Raw genomic sequence first — 22,210 nt, 5'->3', positions numbered from 1 at the left:
TTCCCACTCTGGCTAATAAGGAACTGCTTTGTTTAGCCTCAGTGGAGCCAGCTTAAGTATCTCTGCACAGTACTGCATTGTGCTAGGCAGATGTGTCCTGTGTCAGATGCAGCAGTAGAATCCAGCTCTGCATGATGCCATTTAAGTCCCTTGTTCATAGGAGTAGCTTCTGTCTTTGTGAAAGCCCTTGTCTTTATTCACTACACATATACTAACCTCTGAAACAATGTAAGAGCTGGCAGACAACAGATCCACCTGTGTATTTAACATCATGTGGGAAAAACTAGTGCAAAGTAAGGTGTTGGAAAATTTTACATTTGTGCATTTGTGCAAGGTTCTTGATTTGAAAAGCTTGACTTTATTCAGTGGGGTTTCTAGAGGAAAATGTGCTCCAAGGAAATTCTGATACCTCTTGCCTGGTTTATTCCTTATTCTAACTCTCTTCTTACCAAAATCTGCTTACTCTGTTGCTTGCTGCGGCAATGTCATCTTGTTCACATCATCTTCTCTCTGTATGCTTCTTATGTGATCCTGTCTCTTGCCCAGCAGTTGCCCCCACCACCTAACAGGCGAAAACAAATCTAAGAATGTTTCTCTAAAAGGATGCAAAATGTTAGACCTTTCCAATGCATTTTGAAATACAAAATTCCCTACTTTGACAATCATTTTAGTGAAAAGTACTGTAAAATAATTATAGCACAAGCATCAAGCTGTAATTTGATTTTGTATTTGTGGTGTTGGATTTTTTTTCTCCCCTCTCCAAGAAAATTATTTGATCCTATAAACATATATCTTTATATTTATATATATATATAACTATATCTTTGGCAAGTCTGGTGCTGGTCTGTTCAGAACTGACAACCCATCGAGCCCTGGGAGGATGGTGTGCAGCCCCAGTGCGCAGCAGGGATCAGACTGGGACTATGAATCACAACTCAGTTATTGCTTAGCATCAGAGGGGAAGTAAATTCTGTCATTCTTATTCATGGGGTAACCTGCATCTCCCTTCTTAATTCATGTCAGCTCATCCTTCACTTCCCTGTCTGGGAGTGAAAGTGATACTCTGTTGCAGAAGCCCTTTGCTTCACATACAGAGAATCTGGCATTCCCTGCTTGGAGGAGTTCAGGAGATCAGCAGAATATCTCCTTTGCTTCCTCACAAGGATGTGTGGCTCAGCCCACAACCCAGTCACTGGCTTCTGGTTGCTTCAGCTCTGCTTTTACCCTACAGGTGTGTACTTGTGCTGGGCTCATTTGTTATGCTTGCTTCTTACCTTAATTTTCAGGTTAGGCTCTTATCGGTTACTTCTGAAAAACCAAAGTATACATTGCCTGCTGCAATGGTAAGATCTTAAAAGATGTCTAGCAAGCTAGTTATGACCTTTATCTCTTAAATCCATGTTGGGTCTCTGTCAAAGCATATTTTTCCATGACCCCTCCTCACTGTGAAATGTTTGTGATATATCCTCTATGCTGACAGCTGATATTAAATTAACTTGTCCATAATGCTGTCCATCCTTCTTCAGTGGTGCTCAGCTATTTTATACACTGAACCTGTTTGGGTAAGGTGAAAATGGTGCTATCCTTCTAAGAATACTTTCTTAAAACTGTACCTTCTGCCACGTATGGGAGAGAGGCATTATCTTTTGTACAAAGAATCTTAACATACATGATGTGAGCTTGTACTATTTAAATGCCCCAAACCTCTATTTACTTCACAGTCAAAGTAATAGTACAGAGAAATCAATACTGAAGGTTCAAGGCAAAAGAAAATCTAGCTACAGAGCTTTCCTTGTTCTGCTTCCCCTTTAAGCCAAACTAGGGTTTGAATGTGTCTACTCTGCAGTCATAGGACTTTCAGAAGCCGAAAGATTTGTTGTCGCAGGCTAGAGATAAGTAGATGCACCAAAACCTGCCTGAGTAGCAGGGTAAGTTAGCCCATGCCATGATAGCGCAGGAGGCTTCTGATTTTTGCACTCCTCTAGCGGGTATATTGCAAATGCACATTCTGTTGTGCTATTTCAGGCAGTGCTGGGAGGCCTATTCTCCAAAAAGATTTTTTTTTTTTTTTTTTAAATTTTTACTGGCCATGACTTGAGAGGTTGTCATGATAGTTTTGTCAGACTGGGTAAAGTGACTGGAGTCTTTTCTATGGCTATTTTCTGAATAGCTGTAATGTTCTAATATTTTTCAATCTTTTGCCTAGTGTGACAAAAAACTTTCTTCATTTCCATCTTCATTTCCTTTCAGTCTTTTAGCTATGTATCGCTACACGTAGTACTTTGTCTATTTTAATATATGACTAATCTTTTCAGACCCATTTCCATTGCTATCTGTGCACTACAATTCCTAACTGTATTATACCATGGAATATGGTATGCAGCAGTCCATCAATCCTCTTTTTTCATCTAAAGGCAGAAAATATATAGTAATTGCTTAATAAATCTGCCATTTCTTTATCTCAGTCTCCAATTCCCCATTTGCATTTTTAGTAGTTTTATCTTTAGGGCTGGCTGGTCATCTAACCAAGACAAGGACGATAGCTAACTTTTATAGTACAGAAAGCAATAGGATTCTATGGTGAATTAATATTTTTTTTTTATTAATAATGGGTACTAAATCTGGATGGAATTGTTAATGTCATGCATAGCTCCAACCCCCGTAGAACTTGTCTTGGGCACCTGGGATGGATAGTGTCTTCTCCTCAGGGTTGTAACCCAAGGAAGTTTACTGCATTTCAACGCAAAGAATTTGACAACAAAATCAGGGCTGAATTCCAGCAAGATCAGCTTTTCCTACATTCTTCAGCAACTCTTCTTTGTCAAAAGGATTATGGTATTTTTAATGACACATTAGTGGCATATTATATGTACAAGGATTTATTTTTGATTTTCTGCTAAGCAATGACAGGTTCACCAGGTGTGCTCTTACTCTTCTGCTATAGCAGTAGACATATCATGGTAGATATCATATTAGCAGAGGATCTGAAAGCAGCTAAAACTATTAGTGATTCCAGTTACTCATGTATATTGACAAGAATTGTTTGCCTCAAAGAAACCTAAGAGTTCTAGCTAAGAAAAACAAAGGAAAAACACAAAGGCTTTCACCTTGTTTATTAATCACACTTTTGTTTTACACCTTATTCTGTGCTGAACAAAAGAAGCTTAAGAGTACTCCATTACCTAACTGAAGTTTAATTTTCTGTGCATTGTTTGACTTCTGAACTTCTTGTCCGAGTTGTGTGATAGGGAGGATTTGCAAGAAAGCATTTATTGCTGGTCTTGCTTATCTGTACTTCTTGCCATTTCTGAACTAGGGTTTCTGTTGAGCAGATCTTCAGATTTGATAATGAAAGTTTCCAGCATTTAGGAAGCATATACCTTCCTATGTAGGATTAAATCTAATTTCTGATGACAGTAAAACTCTTAAGGCTGTGCTTGAGACCATGAACTAAACTGGGACTTTTGACAATCACGAATCTTGCAAGCTTCTCCTCTCCTTAGACTATTCCCTTGCTAGAATAAATACATAGCAGTAAATAGGAAAAAAGCTTTACAAAGCAAACTACAAAACCGACCAAATCAAGACATTGATTGCCCCTGCTCCTGAGGGACTGTTAATAAATGAAAACCCATGGCTGATATTTAGTTATTTTGCTTAAATAAACACCCAGAAAGTATTAAAAGACACCTGTGGAGGACTTCTATAGCACTGTCAAAAGGTACTGCTGCTTGCTACTACTACAGCCTACATCAAAATCCAGGATTGATATAAAATCCTTCATTTATTTTGAATTGAGTGCCAAAGCAAGAGGAATAACCAATTTTGAGAAAGTAAGCACAATGCCTCAGGGAACCTGGGAGAAGATTTTATTCCTAGGGGAGTAGAGGTACATAAGTGTCCTGGTTTCGGCTGGGATAGAGTTAATTTTCTTCCTAGTAGCAGGCATAGTGCTGTGTTTTGGATTTAGTAGGAGAAGAATGTTGATAACACACTGATGTTTTTAGTTGTTGCTAAGTACTGCTTATGCTAGTCAAGGACTTTTCAGCTTCCCATGCTCTGCCAGGAGCACAAGAAACTGGGAGGGGGCACAGCCAGAATAGTTGATCCAAACTGACCAAAGGGCTATTCCATACCATATGACGTCATGCTCAGTATATAAACTGGGGGGGGGGGGGGGGGGTTGGCCAGGGAGCAGAGATTGCTGCTTGGGAACTGTCTGGGTATTGGTCAGCAGGTGGTGAGCAATTGCATTGTGCATCACTTGCTTTGTATATTGTTATTATCATCATCATTATTATATTATTATTATTATCATTTTACCTTATTTCAATTATTACACTGTTCTTATCTCAACCCAGGAGTGTTTCTCACTCTTACTCTTCCGATTCTCTCCCCTATCCCATTGGGGTAGGGGGAGTGAGCGAGCGGCTGCGTGGTGCTTAGTTGCTGGCTGGGGCTAAACCACAACAGTCTTTTTTGGCACCCAACATGGGGCTCAAAGGGTTTGAGATATAACAGATTAACCAGAGTGTATTAAGGAGTCTGTTAACAGTTGCCGGTCATGATATTAGTTCATCTGATCTGTACCATGTTCTTTTCTTGGCTGTGCATGTTAAAGCTTGGTGTTGGTCTGTGCATTGTGCTATGCTCTGCAGTGATTAAGGATGTTTTGCTTGGGAGGTTCCTTATCAAAATCCTGACCTTGAGCATTGTTTTGTATCTGGGTTTTATACACAAGTCATTACTGTACTTTGGGTACCACCTCATGGAGAGAGTTAGCAATTATACCTTTTCCTCGGAGACGTTTGTTGTGGAGTAAATACAGAATGGCACCTTCACTACCTTCTTCTATAATGCTTCCTCCCTCATTAGAAAAAGTTTTCAGTATTTTGAACATCCCTGGGCAGTTAAGATACTTCTATTGATAATTCTTGGGAATATTGTTTCGGTTTTGACAAAGGTTAGTAAGCAATTTAAGAATATCATCCAGAGATCTGCCCCAAGGCTGGAGAGTTATGAGTGGCAGGGTGTGTGGGATTGTATGGGCAAGTACCTAGGGCAGTGGGGACCTCCAGTGTTTTGGAACTTCACCCCTGAACAAGTGCAGAATCCTGAAGAACTAGTAAAGTATTTGGAAGAAGTATGTTCTCACCCTGGCAACTCCAAAGAGGCACAACTCATTGCAACATGCTGGGGACTGGCCCATGCTTATAGAGCCATGTTCAACACTATTCAGTACCCTCAAGGGAAAGAGACGGTCTCTGGATCGGATGACAAAACAACAGGCACTGTGGCTACTCCAACCACAGCTACAGGCACTGTGGCTACTCCAACACCCACCACAGGTACTGCAGCCACTCCAACCCCAGTGGCAGGCACTGCGGCTAAAATGGAGAATCAACCTGTGCCGATATCAGTTGCCCCTATACAGAAGAAAAAATACACAAGGAAATCAGTTCGTTTAGTAAGGGATGAACCAGGGCCATCACGAGAACCAGAGGAGGAAGAACCCATAAATGAGATGGTAACCACCCGACCCTATCCCTGGGTGAGCTGTAAGATATGCGAAAAGATTTCAGTCATCATCCAGGTGAGCACATCATCACCTGGCTGTTCCGATGCTGGGATAACAGGGCCAGTAGCCTGGATTTAGAGGGTAGGGAAGCCAAGCAGCTGGGATCCCTTTCCAGGGAAGGGGGCATTGACAAAGCAATTGGAAAAGGGACAAAAACACTCAGCCTCTGGAGGCGACTTCTGTCAAGCGTGAAGGAAAGGTATCCCTTCAAGGAGGGTGTTTTATACCGCCCAAGCAAATGGACCACCGTAGAGAAAGGTATCCAGTACCTGAGGGAATTAGGCATGCTGGAGGTGATTTACAGTGACCTGAATGATGAGGAGTTACCCAAAGATCCAGATGAAGTCAGGTGCACACAATCCATGTGGCAGAAGGTGGTACGGAGCGCACCAGCATCGTATTCCAACTCGTTGGCAATACTAGCCTGGAAAGACAACGAGGCACCAACGGTGGATGAAGTGGCTAGATGACTCCAGGAATATGAAGAAAGTCTCTCTTCCTCCTTACGGGCCTGTGTCTCGGCTGTGGAAAAACTGTCTGAAAAAATAGGCCGAGAGTTCCAACAACTCAGAGAGGATCTGTCTTACTCCCCACCTGTGCGGACCAGTGTCAGCCATTAGGAGTCAACGTCCCTATGCTCAAGAGAGAGGATGGAGAGGATACACACCACGGGGCACCCTGTGGTTTTACCTGCGTGACCACGGAGAGGACTTGAGGGAGTGGGATGGAAAACCCACCTCGACCCTAGAGGCACGGGTGCGTGAGTTGCAAGGAAAATCTTTTACAAAAGGCAGTTCTCCCAGGAAAATTGCAGCTCCAGTTTCCAGTGAGCAGTTCCCCAGACAGAGGAGGAGGGCTAATTCTACTCCCGATCTTAATCAAGGGACTTTTGATTCACATTTACAAGGAGTGAACAACGAATACTATGACCAGTGTTAGAGGGGCCCTGCCTCCAGCTGGGTGGAGGACAATAAGGGAATATACAGTGGAAGAATTACTCCTTTATTTTTTACATTTTCAAAGTAATGGGAAAAATAAAAAGAGAAAAGCTTTCCTAGTTAAGGTGAACAAATATTTCCTCATGGGATCTCACAGGGTAATCTTTTTCAGACATAAAATGGACCAACAGCAAGTATGTGACACAAATCAGGCTCCCTGCGGCATGTGGTGCAACACAGGCTGGATACAAGCGGGGAGGCTACCTTGGATCTTTAAAGAAAATATTTTAATTTAGGCAAACAAGCACAGCAAGAGACAGAAACATATTCTGTACAGAGCAAAGACAGATTCTAAGACTTAAGATCTTAAAAAGTAGTTACAAGAACACTTAATCCAGACACATAACAGAATTGCTGTTTGAATGATGGGATAGCCACATCCAGTTAACTTACTGTCTTTAGAGAACTAGATATGCAAACTATAATCAAAGATCTTAGTGTAGCAAGATTGCTGCGTGTGTATATCTCCCTTTTCTCCTCTCCTAAACAGAGGAACAGCCTCTTTCTTACTCTTCAGTTTGATTCTGATTCACCTAGGGACCTCAAATTCTTTTCCATTTTTCAGACTATTCAGTTTTTAAAAAATATTCTCATTGCTTCTATTGTTCTTGATTAGTCAATCTTACTTGATAAAATTGGTCTCTGCTGCCCTATTTCCTTTTAGCTTCAGCCTGGATGAATTTCAGTTATCTCTTATTCCTTTTGAGCTCTCCTTTGCTAGATTTCTTTTACACTGTTGAATTTTGATCACGTTTCCTTAGAGTATTTTACATTAATTCAAAGCTACTTATATTAAAAGAAAGTAGCTTTGTTTCTTGTGATAGTACTTACACTCCTGGGTGTTTACGTTGAATGACAGTGCTTTAGCTAAGTGTTCCCTAATATCAAATTCATCTGCTCTACTTTTTCTCATTTGGCATACAAGTTCATGGATGGCCTTTTTCCACATTGCCTCATCAGCAAACCAAAAGCATCAATCCCACTCCCTTTTAAAGCCAATGTTAGAAATCCTTCTGATTTACCTAGGAGGAGGATCGAGGCATCTTGTAGGTGTCCCTAGAAATATCTCCATGTTCCAGAGCTGCAGTTCTCCCAAACAATACCTCTGCATTTTTCACAGGTCTCATGAAACATCTCCTGCTGTTCTACAGATGTACAGCAGCATACATGATTCATCTAACAGGCAAAATGAACAGCTAGATCACTTCCCTGTATTTCTTACCATCTATCATTCCTTACCATTACCATTGACCCTTTTCCTGCACTGCTTTTTGCTATCCATTTGATAAAATGTGCATTCTGGTATTTTTAGTTCCATATGATGTTTGTCCTTCAGTCAACCTTTGATGTATTTGAGGGGTTAGGATAATGTGGAGAAGTGTATGTGTGGTTTTTTTTTTTTTTAAAAAAAAAAGTAATCATGTTTTCTAAATGTCTTCATAGAGATAAAAAGGCAAGCCAGTCTTTGCTATCTGTGTAACAGTTGCATATCAAGGCTTATATATGTACATAAAGCACAAATTACTTCACTAAATAAAATGTCTGAGGTCTATTTTTAATGGATATGCTTCTGCAATGATGGCCACAGTAAAAGCCTGAAACTGCTGTGAATAAAACAAATATAAAATTGAACCATTTTATTTTCTGTCCTGTAACAAAAAGCCATTTCTGGGAAGAAGACACTTAAATTTTTTTTTGTCAGCGATGTATTTGAAGTTGGCTTCTGTGTTCAGGATGGGGAAAAAACTAGAGGCAGAAGGCAAAGGAATCAGTAGTATTTTGAATTCTTTTTCTTTTATACATGACATGTCTATGAACCACTTAATGCTATATCAGTGTAGAGGGTTTTTTTTTTTTTTAAAAAAAAAACAAACAAAACAATGAACCAACTTGAGACTTGAATCATAAACTAATTCAGGGATTTCTACAGAAACTACCATTGTATACACTTGAGAACGCTGTTGTGCAGAATGTATCTTCCTCTAGCTTGCTTTGACTGATCAGCTACACAAGTGCAAAATGTATCAAGTAGATGCTCAACAGGGACAGAAAAATTGTGTTTCTAGTAAAGTGCTAAACTTTCACTGACTTCAACAAAGCCAGGGTTTCCCCTGAGGAGCCAGGAGACATTCCTAATTGTCCTGGGTGCACATGTGGAACTGAGTGGGGAAACTGATATAAACTGTACTAAGATACTGCAACTAATGACACATAGTGATCACAATAACATTCAAGAAATTGGTTTACTCTATAGGAAGGGAATGCAGCAGTGAATGGATATTATATATATGCAGGCAAACTGTCTTTTGTAGTGACCATAGGGATACTATAGCGGTAAATGAACTCAAGCTCTGTGTTTAAAAAGAACTCACTTCCACAGTGGCCTCAAAGAAATTTTATTCCTCGTTACCAGTCTTACAGCTGGAACAGTAAGTTCATTTCTAAGGCTTCAGAAAAGCAAGACATTTAGTATGGAGATCCTCTGAAGGTCCACGAACACTGTAACTCCAAGAGGGCAGGATCCAGTTGCTAAATAACTGCTCAGTGTCATCCCTGCAAAGTTTTTGCTTCTTGACAAGCAGCAACAGCAGGAGGTTTCAGATCAGAAATCAGGCTGCATCCTTAGGTCATGAGTGATTTAAAAAGGCTGGCTCATATATGATGTGGCCACATAAATAACACATGTATCAGCTGTCCAAGGTAGAAGGGATGTGAGCATAGTGCACACTGCATGCCACAGCTATGTATGTATTGAAGAAACAAACACTACAGAACAATTATGGTGTCACTGTGTACTCCAGACAATATGTAGTATGGACACAGTTAATGTGACTTGAACAATATGGCTGTGGGTTAGTCCTTATCATTTGACCACGATCAAAGCCTGGACCACATAAAACAATGCAGATATGTTACTGTGTTCAAATATGTGAAGTCAAATATACCATAGGCCAGGCAAGGAACAGAACAGGACAACTATGAACCATGTTAGCTTTGAGCTATCTCGTAAAACTAACATTAACATAAAATATTGTATCTGATAATGACACAGAATGAATATAGATATAATGTTAATTATGGACCAAAATGTCCAGCTGGAGCATCTTTGTTTTGTTTAGTCTAAGTGTTTCCAGTTCAGACATATGGGAGTCTGGAAATCGCTTTACCCTTGCCAGTGTATATAGTATCTGTTTCTGGGTTTTATTGCATTTCCTTTGCAGCTGTGATTTGTGGCCATTTGCATTTTTGCTGACAGGTACTAAGAGTAAGTCAATATTTATAAAGTACTTCTTCTGTGCTTTCCTTTTACTAGAGACTTCACCAATCGTAATGAGCTGCTGCTTCAGAAAATGAAATACAATTTGGGTGCACATGCCAACAATAATTGTACTTGTCAAAAGAAACAGATAACATTATAACTACCCAAAATCTAATCACAAGAAATGTGATAATTCATACGGGAAATTGTGTTTTACAATTTCTTTCATTTCATGGGGTTTAGAGTAGAACAGGAAAAAAAAAAATTACACTGTTTAGGCAAAGCATGCAGAATGGTATAGAAAGGCAATTATGTGCAAAGCTTTTAAAATGTCTTGGTGTTTCCTACTGATGGAAATGTACCTGAGACTTCAACAATAAAAACACCATATAAGAAGTTGTGGGAAAAAGTGATTATAGTTAACTGTTGCATAATATACTTAATTTGATTCAGCTAGGAACTATTTTAAGATTTTTCTGGCAATGCTGCTGGGAGAAAGTATAACGTAGCATATAAAAGGACCTTTCTGCTGTGGAGGGTGAGATTCAGTTCTGTCATTACTGTAACTCTGGGCTAGTTCATGAAATCAGATTTGTTCCATATTCATAGCCATATAAGTGAAGTCTGAATCTGGACCAGATCTCATATACTAACATCCACCACAATTTAAAATTCTGATTTACAGTAACAACAAATTACTCTTTAACAGTATCCACCCATTGCTCTAAAAGCAAACAACCCCTCCCCTTCCAAATCATAAACCCAACAAAAACAATCAACCAGTAAAAATCAGCTAATCAATGAAAAAGTTATTAACACAAGATTTTTTTTTCATTTTCACATTTTTAATTGGCATTTTCATACCAACCAAGATGTGTTCTTATTACATTGCTTGGATGAACTGATAAACTGTATGAAGCTAGACCTTTAGAGACAGACTTCAGATGTGTGAGCCTGGCTGGAGGGAAGTGCAGAGAGCTCCTGTGCCTGGTTACTGTACAGAAAGCCTAGCTAGAGTCCAGGCTAGGGCAGGGCACAGCGGCTTAGCTCTGAGCCTTAACTTGCATGCCAGCTCCTCCCAGTGAACATCTTTGTGATCCATCCTCCTCTTGAGGTATCTTGATACCTTGTGATATCCCTGTTTACTGGAGGCATCTTGGTTAGTGACAGTGAGTGGCTGATTCACTTCAGATATGTCTTAAAAACTGGATGTAGTACAGGAAGAATGTGTAAATGTAAATTCATTACTCAGGACCATATCCAGCCTTTGCAAGAATACAGTCAGGATGAGGGTTTACGCTATCCTTTTTGGGGTTTTTTTTTTTTGTTTGTTTGGTTTAGTTTGCTTTTTCTCAATGTTCTACAGAGCAATACTCTCATTGTATGATCCAAATTAAATATAGGAGAAGAGTCAATAAGTTGCTTGTCATAGTGTCCTCTTGGAAGTACAAAGAAAATTAATATGTTTTGCCCTGGAATGATCTCCTTGAATTTGGCCAATGCGTAATAGGGGTAGTACATGTGGCCTGGAATTGAGAATAGACTGCCTGCTTTGCTTTATACATACTGATTACAGTATTTTTGTCCTGTGAAAGGGGAAGCTTAGTGATTCAACAGTCTCTTGAGGTTTTTATAACTGCAATGTTCCCTGCCTAGAAATGGACTTCTGCAGCAGAGTGAGGAAATGAGCAGCAACAGGAGGATTTAAGGAAAAGAAGCCATGGCAAAGAAAAACAGGAAGTTTGAAATGAAGATGATGATAAATGCAGTTCAGAATAACGACTATGTCCTTTTCATCAAGCCTGATAGAGATTTCTTTGCTCAGCAAGGAAACTTATCAACAGTGTGATGTAACAATCACGGCAGGAGATTCTTTGTACTCAAGACCTTTTAATGTGCAAAGGAAAAAAATGGCTTGTGGGTTGTCTTACCAAATTCTGCTATAAGGTCTTGCATTTATTCAACACTATGAAAACACAGAAGATGCAGAATGGGATCTTTTTTGTACTTCAATTTTTATTGTCAGGTATGAAATGTGAGCAGTTATACATGAAAACAGTTCATGACTGGTGTATTTAAATGCTGGTATGACCATAGTAACCCACCCTGGTTTATATTTCAAGGGCACTTTTCTAAGAACGGACTAGGTTTCCTCCTTCAGAGAGAAAGTCTCAAATACAGTGACTTAAAGCTGATATGATAATATATCCCTAAAGAATCCAGCAAATAATTTTGAAGAAATCAGCTATTTATACTGAAATTTCATGTAGCAAGACCTCTGGAGATGTAATCTGAGAGTTTAGAGCTCTGTAAGAGTACTAATCATCAGAAGAGTTTGACAGCTCTGTAATTTTGCTCTCTGTGGGTTCCCATGGCGTATTAGTAAGGTGATTCATAACACAAGTCAGCTACAGATTTAGGATTAGAAATATCTGGACTAAGAGAAAATATCTTTTAATATTTTTTTATATTTATATGGAGCCAGATTTGCTATTGGATTTGAGGACCATATACCTAGAGAACAGTATCCCCTGTACACCATAGGCAGTCTGACTTATCACCAATACATTTCACAATGTTACAGAATTTATACTAGAGTGTGGTTTTAAGTGAAGGCAAAGTGAAACCTCTTTCAGTCCTGCAAAAGTGCATAGGAGGAGGATAGAAAGATTAAGCTTTTGCCATTTTATTACTTTTTGGGTCCTTAAGAATTCATTCTTGCTTTATCTTTAAGATCCTATTTTGCAAAGAGACGTCCATACTGCTCTGTGATTTTTTTTTTTTTTTTTTTTTCCCCCCCATAATTATATTCAGCATTTGAGGTACCAGTAACTTTTGCTTTAAGTCTGGTAGGTAACAAGGTTATAATTTTTTCCTTCATGATTTTACTAGTGTTGGTGACTGTTGTGGTTTAACCTCAGTTGGCAACTAAGCACCACACAGCTACTCGCTCACCCTCCCCACCCCAGTGGGATGGGGGAAGGAATTGGGGTGAGGGGCGGGGGAAACACATGGGTTGAGATAAAGACAGTTTAATAGGACAGCAGAGGAATATAAAGTAACAATAACAATAATGATAAAAGAATACACAAAATAAGTGATGCACAATGCAATTGCTCACCACCTACTGACTGATACCCACCCAGTCCCCGAGCAGCGATTGCTGCCCCCTGGCCAGCTCCCCCCAGTTTCTATACTGAGCATGACGTCATATGGTATGGAATAGCCCTTTGGCCAGTTTGGGTCAGCTGTCCTGGCTGTACCCCCTCCCAGTTTCTTGTGCACCTGGCAGAGCATGGGAAGCTGAAAAGTCCTTGACTAGCATAAGCAGTACTTAGCAACAACTAAAAACATCAGTGTGTTATCAACATTCTTCTCATACTAAATCCAAAACACAGCACTATGCCAGCTACTAGGAAGAAAATTAACGCTATCCTAGCTGAAACCAGGACAGTGGCTCATGAAATAGCTGCAAATGACGCATCTGATGCTGCTACACTGTTGGCAGTATTCATCTGATACAAAGTTGGGTGTAGATACCAAGGGCATAATAACAGTTTCTGAGAGAAAAGAAGTTGAGAAGAGTATGTATGTGATTCTGAATGCACAGTTTTTTCCCTGAACCATGCCCCATGCTTTTTAAATGGTGGCACTTAATTCTAGCCAGATGTTAAAGGAAATAAAGAAGAAATCCACAAATGAAAGCATTTTGATTAGAAATTTCTCCTTCCCTACCCAGATGGAAGAAAGGTCGCTGTCCTACCTGTTTCCCAGCTGGTTTGGAAGAGCAAATAAGAACTCATCAAATACTGCTAGAGCTTAGATACCAAAATTGATTTTTAAGCTATCTCGACAGTTTGGAAATACATTCAGCTGTATCACTAGGAGGCTAAATGAATTTGGGACATCATCAGTAAGTCCATTAAAATTTCCCCATCTATTACATAAAACAACAGGGAGCAAGAGCAGCTCATTTAGAACCACGTCTTCCAAATTCAGCAATAAAAAGTGAAATACCATCTTTTTCCATTCCTAATGTCTGCAGGAAGTAGATAAGGGAGAGCTTCATGTCTTCTCCATCCATTTATATTCCTTCCTCCTATTACCTTTTAGTTGCTTTAGTACTTCAGAATATTGTGTTGCATTAAACAGTAGGTCTTTCCACTGTATAACCTTCACAAGGGTTACACAGTGTTTTCCAGCCTCTTTAGTTGGTGGGCTGGATTAAAGGAGAAGTAGCTTGCATATCTAATAGATAACCTTTCATGTCTTTAAATTACAAATGTTTAGAATAAACCCAGAGGTCCAAATAGCCTTGCACATTTTAGAAATTCAGAACTGAATCTAATCCAGTGTAATCCAATCTAGTATTATGACTTTCATCTGTCCTTGAATGCCTGATCATCACTGATAAAAGAGAAGAATCTCTTAATCTATGTAATTAATTCATGTGGTAAGCACCAAATCACACTCTAGCTATGTAGAAATAAATCACAGAAGTAAAAATAATTTGGGTAGAATAATCACTTATCAGGAAAATGATTAAAGAATTTTAAAATAAAATTTAAAAAAATTGGAGAATTAAATAACAACAAAAGTCCTGAGGAAATAAGGTAAAACTTGTATTTCAGGATTATGGTTCAGAACCTTTCCTTTTAATGATGGAAAAGTGCAAGCCAAGATAATGTAAATTTTACAGCAACTTCTGGGATAAACTCTTTGCAGGTAATATACACCTAGATGAAGGACAGCTATATGCAATTTTAATCAAACAAATGCATCAGTGCCTTCTAAGTATCAGATGGTGGGATGAGCTACCTACTTCAACAGAGTGACAGAAGCTGTGCAAACATTACAATGCTATCGTCTGTTATGATGATAAGTGGCTAGCAATATCAGATACTGACTCTGAACATGATCTTTTGAGTAGAGCTGTAGAAGCTATGGTATCAGAACAGTGTGAAATATTACTTGGATTTGAATAGAAAAGCAGAGCTCTTAGGTTTGCACTGACCCAGGACAAGCAAGGCCAATGTCCTGGTGACAAATATGGTGTCTTGTCCCATTCTCATAGGCCATTTGCTATGGGATATAATCTACTGACACACTCACCTCTTCAGGACACAGAACAACAAGAACACCATCTACCATTTCAGCTATTTCAAGGGAAGTAACTGGTTGACAAACTTCATGGTATATTGTGTTTCTAACTTACACGTATGATCTAAAAAAACCCCAAACAAACACACCCCCCACACCCCGCCCCCCAACTTGGTTGGTACTTAGATAAGTATAGAAATATTTCAGGGTCCAACTCTAAGTGTGAAACTACCAGAAATTCATCTTTGCAACTTTGGCTCGTCTTTCTTCCCAGTGACTGTTACGTATTACTCTCAGTGTCTCTGCTTCAACTATTTTTCCTTTTGATGTTAGAAGGAGGTGGCGAAAGGCTATCTGAATATTTCAAAGACTATTTTTCTTAGTTCCCCTTATCTATGTTAACAGTTACATCTTCAAAGAACTCTAGCAGGAATGTGTTACCTGTCCATTCTGAACTCATCCTTAAACGTGCTAGTTTTTTCGGTTTCCATTCATTACCATTTCTAAGACATTCTCCAAAATTGATGGAGAATTCATAGGTTTAAGGATTTATTTCATTTGTCTCTCAGCAGTCCAAAGCCAGTGCAATTGTGTGCCATTCTCTCCCTCATCAGGAATCTCTTTGCTCCACAACAGTCTTCCTAAAGCAAATATGAAAAATACAAGGAAGCATTGTGAACAATTTCCACCTGGAAGATACCTTTCAGATGATCTGTTGGTCTGGATTTAACATCTCTGAAACTTCTCAAGCCATTCTAATACAGTATGCTCCATGCTGTAAAGCATATTCCTTTGCTCAAACTGGGCTGCTTTGAGACTTCTGTTGCAGGCAAGTAAAAAATTTTTCAGCATTACTCTCTTGCAGCATGATGACTGTCTGAGAAAGGTGTAAGTTAAAATAAGTTAAAACTTATTAACTCCCCCCCCCCCCCAAAATTATCTTTTAATTAAATTTACTCAGGAATCATTCAGTTATACCTGATGACTTCAAATCTCTTCCTCTTTTCTCTGATTCCCTTGCAACCTCCAGAAGCATCTAACAGTAAAAACTTCTGTATCTTGTCTCCAAATCATCCCAAAGTCCCTTATCTCCTTCTAACACACACAATTGCAAGAAATGATCTGACTCACTTGGACCAGAAGACTAAATAGGATCGTTGATGTTTTATGCACACTCTCTGCTGCGCAAAGGCTCAGTTAACACCAGTTAGTCACAGAAGCCAGCAGAGAAGAGAAAAAGCCAGTTTTGCCATGGAGAGAGAAGGGAAAAAGCAAACCACCAGAGAATCACATCAGACACCAGAACAGGGAAATATCAGCAAATCACAGGAACAGTTCCTGGCATTTGAAGGACCTGTGCTGCTTTTGCTGATATGTCAGCTGTCTGTGGTTCCTATAGTCATGTTTTCTTCCAGACATGCTCATCATTTAAAAAAACAAACAAACAAAAAACCAAAAACCAAAAAACCCAACCAAAAAAAAGTGTTTCAATTGTTAAATAAATGAGGAGTATGAATTCTCTTTTCAAACAGGGAAAGACCATTTAAAAAAAAAAGACAAAATGACAAAAAATTACACTAAACGACAAAGCCTGTGAAACTGATGTCCCAGTCAAAAGGGTAGAACAAACTGCATATGCCTAATGAGCATTGTAATTTTTTCACTTTGAATTTTGAATTTTCACTTTCAGTCCTGATTCACTGGTGTGTATATAACATGAAATTCAGGACAGTTTCATCTGTATACAGCTACCTAATAAAATTAATGAATGGCTGTTAGAGACTTCAGATAAAATCTATATGAATTTAATTTTAGAAATATCAGTGTCTTAATGTATTCTGTATTGTTAAAAGTTCTTAGCTTTCACAAGTCAGGTCACTGCTATAACATTTTTATAGATAATTGTTATGTCAGGGAGGAATATTAAATGTTCAGCTGTATCTAATTGGCTATTCTTGAGCTTATGAATAATCATTTAGAAGTTTAATTTCACCATATTAAATATAGATTTTTTTCTTCCTGAAAGTAACCTTCCCTGCCCACCCCCCATCCCCCCCCAGTGTAGCCTTGCACTAAAGATTTGTAAGAAGATGATGTTTTACTGGCTTAAAACATGGATATTAACTGTGTGTGGGTAAATTATGATTGTAGACCTTCATCATCAGTGTTGTGTGTTAGATGCTGTTGGATCATGGGCTGAGAGAGGGAGTTGCTGATTTCAGGCACTTAAAATGGAGAGCTAGGACCAGAATGAGATAGAACAGTGATGTGATTTATCTTTCAAATAGATCAATCTAAAGCATGCATAGGTTCACTGATTTAGTTCGAGTTACTTCTGCAGTAACGGTAGTGTATGGAAATTAGAATAGTGAGTCAAATGTTGTCTTTTATGCTCTTGGGAGGGTTTCTTATTTTTTTAACTGAAGGAAATAAGAAGTCACAAGTAAAGCAAGACAAAAGTAAAAAGAAGTAGTAAATAAAAAGATAAAATCATACTAAATGACCTATTGCTATTATCTTCTCATTGCTCTGTTGTAAGAAAGGAACTAAAGCAAAGAACAATAAGCTGTGAAAAAGAAGAAAGAAAATAAAGTCAGAATATCATAGCTTATGAAGAGAAGGTGCACATAGCGAGGTAACTGTCCATATTGGAAAGGGCTACACAATACCTCTTTTCAGTACTGTATTTCTAAACCTTGTGACAAACATTCCTGTATAGAACATCATTCCACAACTATTTATTAAACAAAACCTTTAGGATCAAATTGGTAGCTTAAATTCTATTATGAGTGGAGAAAGATGGGACTACCCACTCTGCAAAACATAGTTATTTCCCTAGCTGCCTCCTAGTTCCCAGAAGGAAAGTAAATTGCTTTGGATCTAGCCTGTCTCCACATTTTGGGTGGACCAATTCAGAGTGATTTACTGATCTAACTGCTAGTTTGTTCTGTTTGGCTAAACTTAATGTTTGTTTGCCTTGGTGAAAAATTCCACATGCTTTCTCCTTCAGACTTTCCGGGACTATAACCTGCTCACCAGGTATTCCAATAACTGTCTCAAAATTAGTTTTCTAGTTGTACATCAGATAACAGTATTCGTTGTTTGCCACACACCGCCTCTGCTCTGAAAAATCCATTTTTATTTGAGCTAATGGCCATCCAGTTGCAGAAAGAAATATGGCATGGAGCAATGCTAGAATTGATTGGACCATGAGATATCATTACAACTTGCATAACAATAAAACCAAACGTTTAACTAGCAGCATGAATTAAAATCTGACCTATAGCTCCCACAACTTGGGAGAAAAATCTGAGAGCATATGCTCGCACTATGAGACAATATGCTGAAGGTTTTTTTTAAAAGACTTTCCTCAGAATATTCTGATTCTCTCCAAAGTGGTGCTATTTCTTTACGTAGCTGTCCCATTTTTCATCTTAAGAGTTCATTTACACAGAAATGTTTTCACTTCTCTCTCTGATTTGGTTTTGTTGTAGGGAAGACTACCTCCTTTGATGTTGTGCACATTCTGAATGTTTCATTAGGTACTTCAAATACTCAACATGCAATAAAGTTCTTCAAGGAGCCTACTGCAGAGGAAAAATATTGATTAAACTTCTGTTTATTTCTTTTTGAATTCAGAATAATGCATTTCCTGACTGAAATAAGTTTTAACTCTGGATTATGTCCTGCCTTTCTCCTTCATCATCTCTTCTGTGTTGATATAGAATCCTAGAATAATTCATATTTTGTCTTTCACAAGCTTTCATAAGTCCCTTTTATGTATACATATGGAGTATATGTATACTTGGAGTAACAGAAGACATATATGTTATGAAAAAGTACAGGTGAAATTAATGCTAAATAAATATTCCACTTTGGAACTGACTCTAGTAGTTTTAAAATATCTTTTGTAGGAATGCAAGGTCATAGCCAGAGATGATTAAAGTCAGTGGAAAAGACTGTGATTTAGAGACTGATGGGGTTTTTTTCCTACAATTTTTTAAAGGAAAAATTAAAATTTTTTAACACTAAACTGTTTTTACCAAAAACAGTCTAAAAGACATATTGAAAAGTAAAACTGTTCTGCTTTTCACAAGTGTACTTTTAAAAATTATAGGATTTACGAAGTTTATTAAGTGCAGGAGGTTGCTTGACAACTTTAACCTGTTGTAATATTACTGAAAAATTACAAGACTTAAATAGCTGAATACAAAATAAATGTATTGAATGTAATTTAAAGAATCAGCTGAACAAACTGCCTTGAATGAATATTCTTTAACTGTCAGTTAATCAGTTTCCAAATGATGCCTACTAAAGTCACAATGAAAAGTCATAACTTGAATAAGAGCGATGATGTGTATGCAGTGGATAGAGAACTGAAACTTGTAACTTAATTTCACTTGGTCTATCTGTCCAGGAAGGGATGTTGTGTTGCTCACTGCCAGCTGCTGCCTGTGTAAAACTTGAAGTAAAAGGATAGAGAAGGAAGTGAAATACTATGGGTAATAAGAAAATATGGTATAAAAGAAAAAATAGAATGCTCTATTGAAAACAGGAGTCTTGCACCTGGGTTAATAGAAATTTGGAGATTAATATAATCTTCAGAAGTATTTTATAAGGGATTTTTAATTTTTAAACCTAGATTCTAAAGCAGCTAAAGAAAAGAGCAAATAAAATGTACCATTCTGATAGTTTGTGCACGAATTATCCATCAATATATGCCCACTAATTGCAGAAATATTTGACTCATTTTTCCAGTATTAAATAGGAGAATGAACTAGTCTTTCCAGAAGAAATAATAATCACAAAAAGACTATTGTCATGAAAGCATCCTTCAGTAATAATGATCTTAGTCAGAAAATAAATAGCCTTAGTAATACGATTTATATTTAAATTATTACTACTCTTGCCTACCAATTGTCTTTCAAAATATCATTGTATATTAATTCCGTACCACTGTAATATCACCATATATTAATTGCAATAAAACAACATTACATGCTTTCATATCTCCATCTTAATTACATGTATGTGGAAAATTGCTGAAGGAGAAAATAGATATATGTGACTCTTCAAACTAACTGATATTTCCAGTGAAAAGGTGGTTGTTACCATAGAAATGAACTCTTGAGTTTTCCAGCTGCTGTACTTATAAAAGTAACTGCTCAAATAAACATCGCACTAGAAGTGGAACAACAAAAAAACCCCAAAGAGCGTAACTGACCTAGCAATGTTCATGATTTGTGCTTTAATTATACAACAGGTTGGATGAATGGCCAAACCACATAATTGCATTTTCCAGCTTTTACCATACACTGTGTTTATCAGTGTGTGAATAAGAAAACATACAGTCGAGAACTAGGTATAAGTTAGACATTTTTTAGTTCTATCTGATGTGATATAATTCTCTGTGAAACAGTGTATTGGGTTTGCATGGCAAGGTTTTGGGAGCGGGGGACTATGGGGTGACCTTGTGGGAAGCCCATGCTGGAGCAGGCTCCTGGCAGAACCTGTGGACGTGTGGAGAGAGAGGAGCCCACGCTGGAGCAGGTTTGCTGGCAGGGCTTGTGACCCTGTGGGGGACCCACGCTGGAGCAGTTCAGGAAGAACTGTAGCCCATGGGAAGGACCCATGTTGGAGAAGTTCGTGGAGGGCTGTCTCCCATGGGAGGGACCCCATGCTGGAGCAGGGGAAGAGCATGAGGAGTCCTCTCCTTGAGGAAGAAGGAGCGGTAGAGATGGTGTGTGATGAACTGACTGCAGCCCTCACTCCCCGTCCCCCTGTGATGCTTGGGGGGAGGAGGTAGAGAAAATCAGGAGTGAAGTTGAGCCTGGGAAGAAGGGACGGGTGAGGGGAAGGTGTTTTAAGATCTGGTTTTATTTCTTATTACCCTATTCTGTTTTGATTGGTCAAGTGGAATCTTGTTTTGCCTGTGATGGTAATTGCTGAGTGATCTCTCCCCATTCTTATCTCAACCCACGAGCTTTTCGTTACGTTTTCTCTCCCCTGTCCACTTGAGAAGGGGAGTGATAGAGCAGATTTGGTGGGCACTTGCCATCCAGCCAGGATCAACCCACCACAAACAGATATGCAAATATTAGATTAAAAAAGATTAAAAAGTGTTATGAAAAAAAAGAAAAAGATTAATTTGTATATTGTGAGCTCTCACTGCTTTTATGCTCAAAACTTTTTTTTTTTTAAAGTCTATTTTGACAGGGGAAAGCATGCAGCATGAATATTAGTAGTATTGTGGTCATATAGAAAACCTGAGCATCTTTTTAATAATATGTACATTTTGTATGTACATTATTGACTTCAAGTTTGAAACATCTAAATCCATACTTTTACTACGGGATAAGTTTACATATTGTTAATATAGATGTCACAACATGTTTTGAAATATGAAATACTGACATTGAAGGAGGAAATTTAACCAAACTAGGAAATCACACTGGTTAACCATGTTTGTACTAGCTTTAAGCCATTTCCAAACACTGTACAGAAAAACACAGATAATAAAAATTGTCATTAAATTTAAATAATAGTAATTGTAGAGTGTAATGCTGTTTCACTCTCTCTCACCATTTGACTAAGTAAAATTTTTCCAGTTACAGTAAGAAAAAGAAATAATCAGATGTCTTATTTCTACGGACAACTTTCAGACTTCCCTTCTTCCATCTCTGCCCCACTGCCTGTTAAAGAAGGTAACTTACGTTGTCCTTGCCTTACAGATGACTCCATTACCTCAAGCAATGACATACATGGGACTGTCTATGAAAGGAAAGATGACTCCTTAATTGGATGGTAGAATTGGAATTCTCTCATCTTAAAATCAGAGTTTCTTAGAGGAATGAAAAAGTAAGTAAGCCAATGGCAAAGAGAGAGAGAATGATGAAAGATGAAATGATGGGTGCACGTACTCTTCGCTGGGTAAAAAACTGGCTGGGTGGCCGAGCCCAGAGAGTAGTTGTAAATGGAGTTAAGTCCAGTTGGCAGCTGGTCATGAGCGGTGTTCCCCAGGGTTCTGTTTTGGGGCCAGTCTTGTCTGATGTCTTTATCAATGATCTGGATGAGGGGATTGAGTGTACCCTCAGTAAGTTTGCAGATGACACCAAGTTGGGCGGGAGTGTCGATCTGCTGGAGGGTAGGATGGCCCTGCAGAGGGACCTGGACAGGCTGGATTGATGGGCTGAGGCCAACTGGATGAGGTTTAACAAGGCCAAGTGCCAGGTCCTGCACTTGGGTCACAACCACCCCATGTAAGGCTACAGGCTT

At 38.6% G+C, this 22,210-nt stretch overlaps 1 protein-coding gene across 1 annotated transcript in view; it reads left to right on the top strand.

The window, feature by feature from the left end:
* Nucleotides 1-7,646: 7,646 nt before the first annotated feature.
* The window catches only part of SPOCK3 (SPARC (osteonectin), cwcv and kazal like domains proteoglycan 3), a 252,657-nt gene continuing 238,093 nt past the window's right edge, over nt 7,647-22,210 (top strand). The window contains exons 1-2 of the mRNA XM_075709123.1: nt 7,647-7,771; nt 7,956. Of these exons, the coding sequence (XP_075565238.1) occupies nt 7,647-7,771; nt 7,956 (126 nt within the window). The remainder of the gene's footprint in view (nt 7,772-7,955; nt 7,957-22,210) is intronic.

This window comes from Pelecanus crispus, chromosome 4, assembly GCF_030463565.1.
Source record: "Pelecanus crispus isolate bPelCri1 chromosome 4, bPelCri1.pri, whole genome shotgun sequence".
Taxonomy (NCBI): Eukaryota; Metazoa; Chordata; class Aves; order Pelecaniformes; family Pelecanidae; genus Pelecanus; species Pelecanus crispus.
The sequence above is the reverse complement of the archived record's forward strand: the minus strand, read 5'-3'. Positions and strand labels throughout refer to the sequence as shown.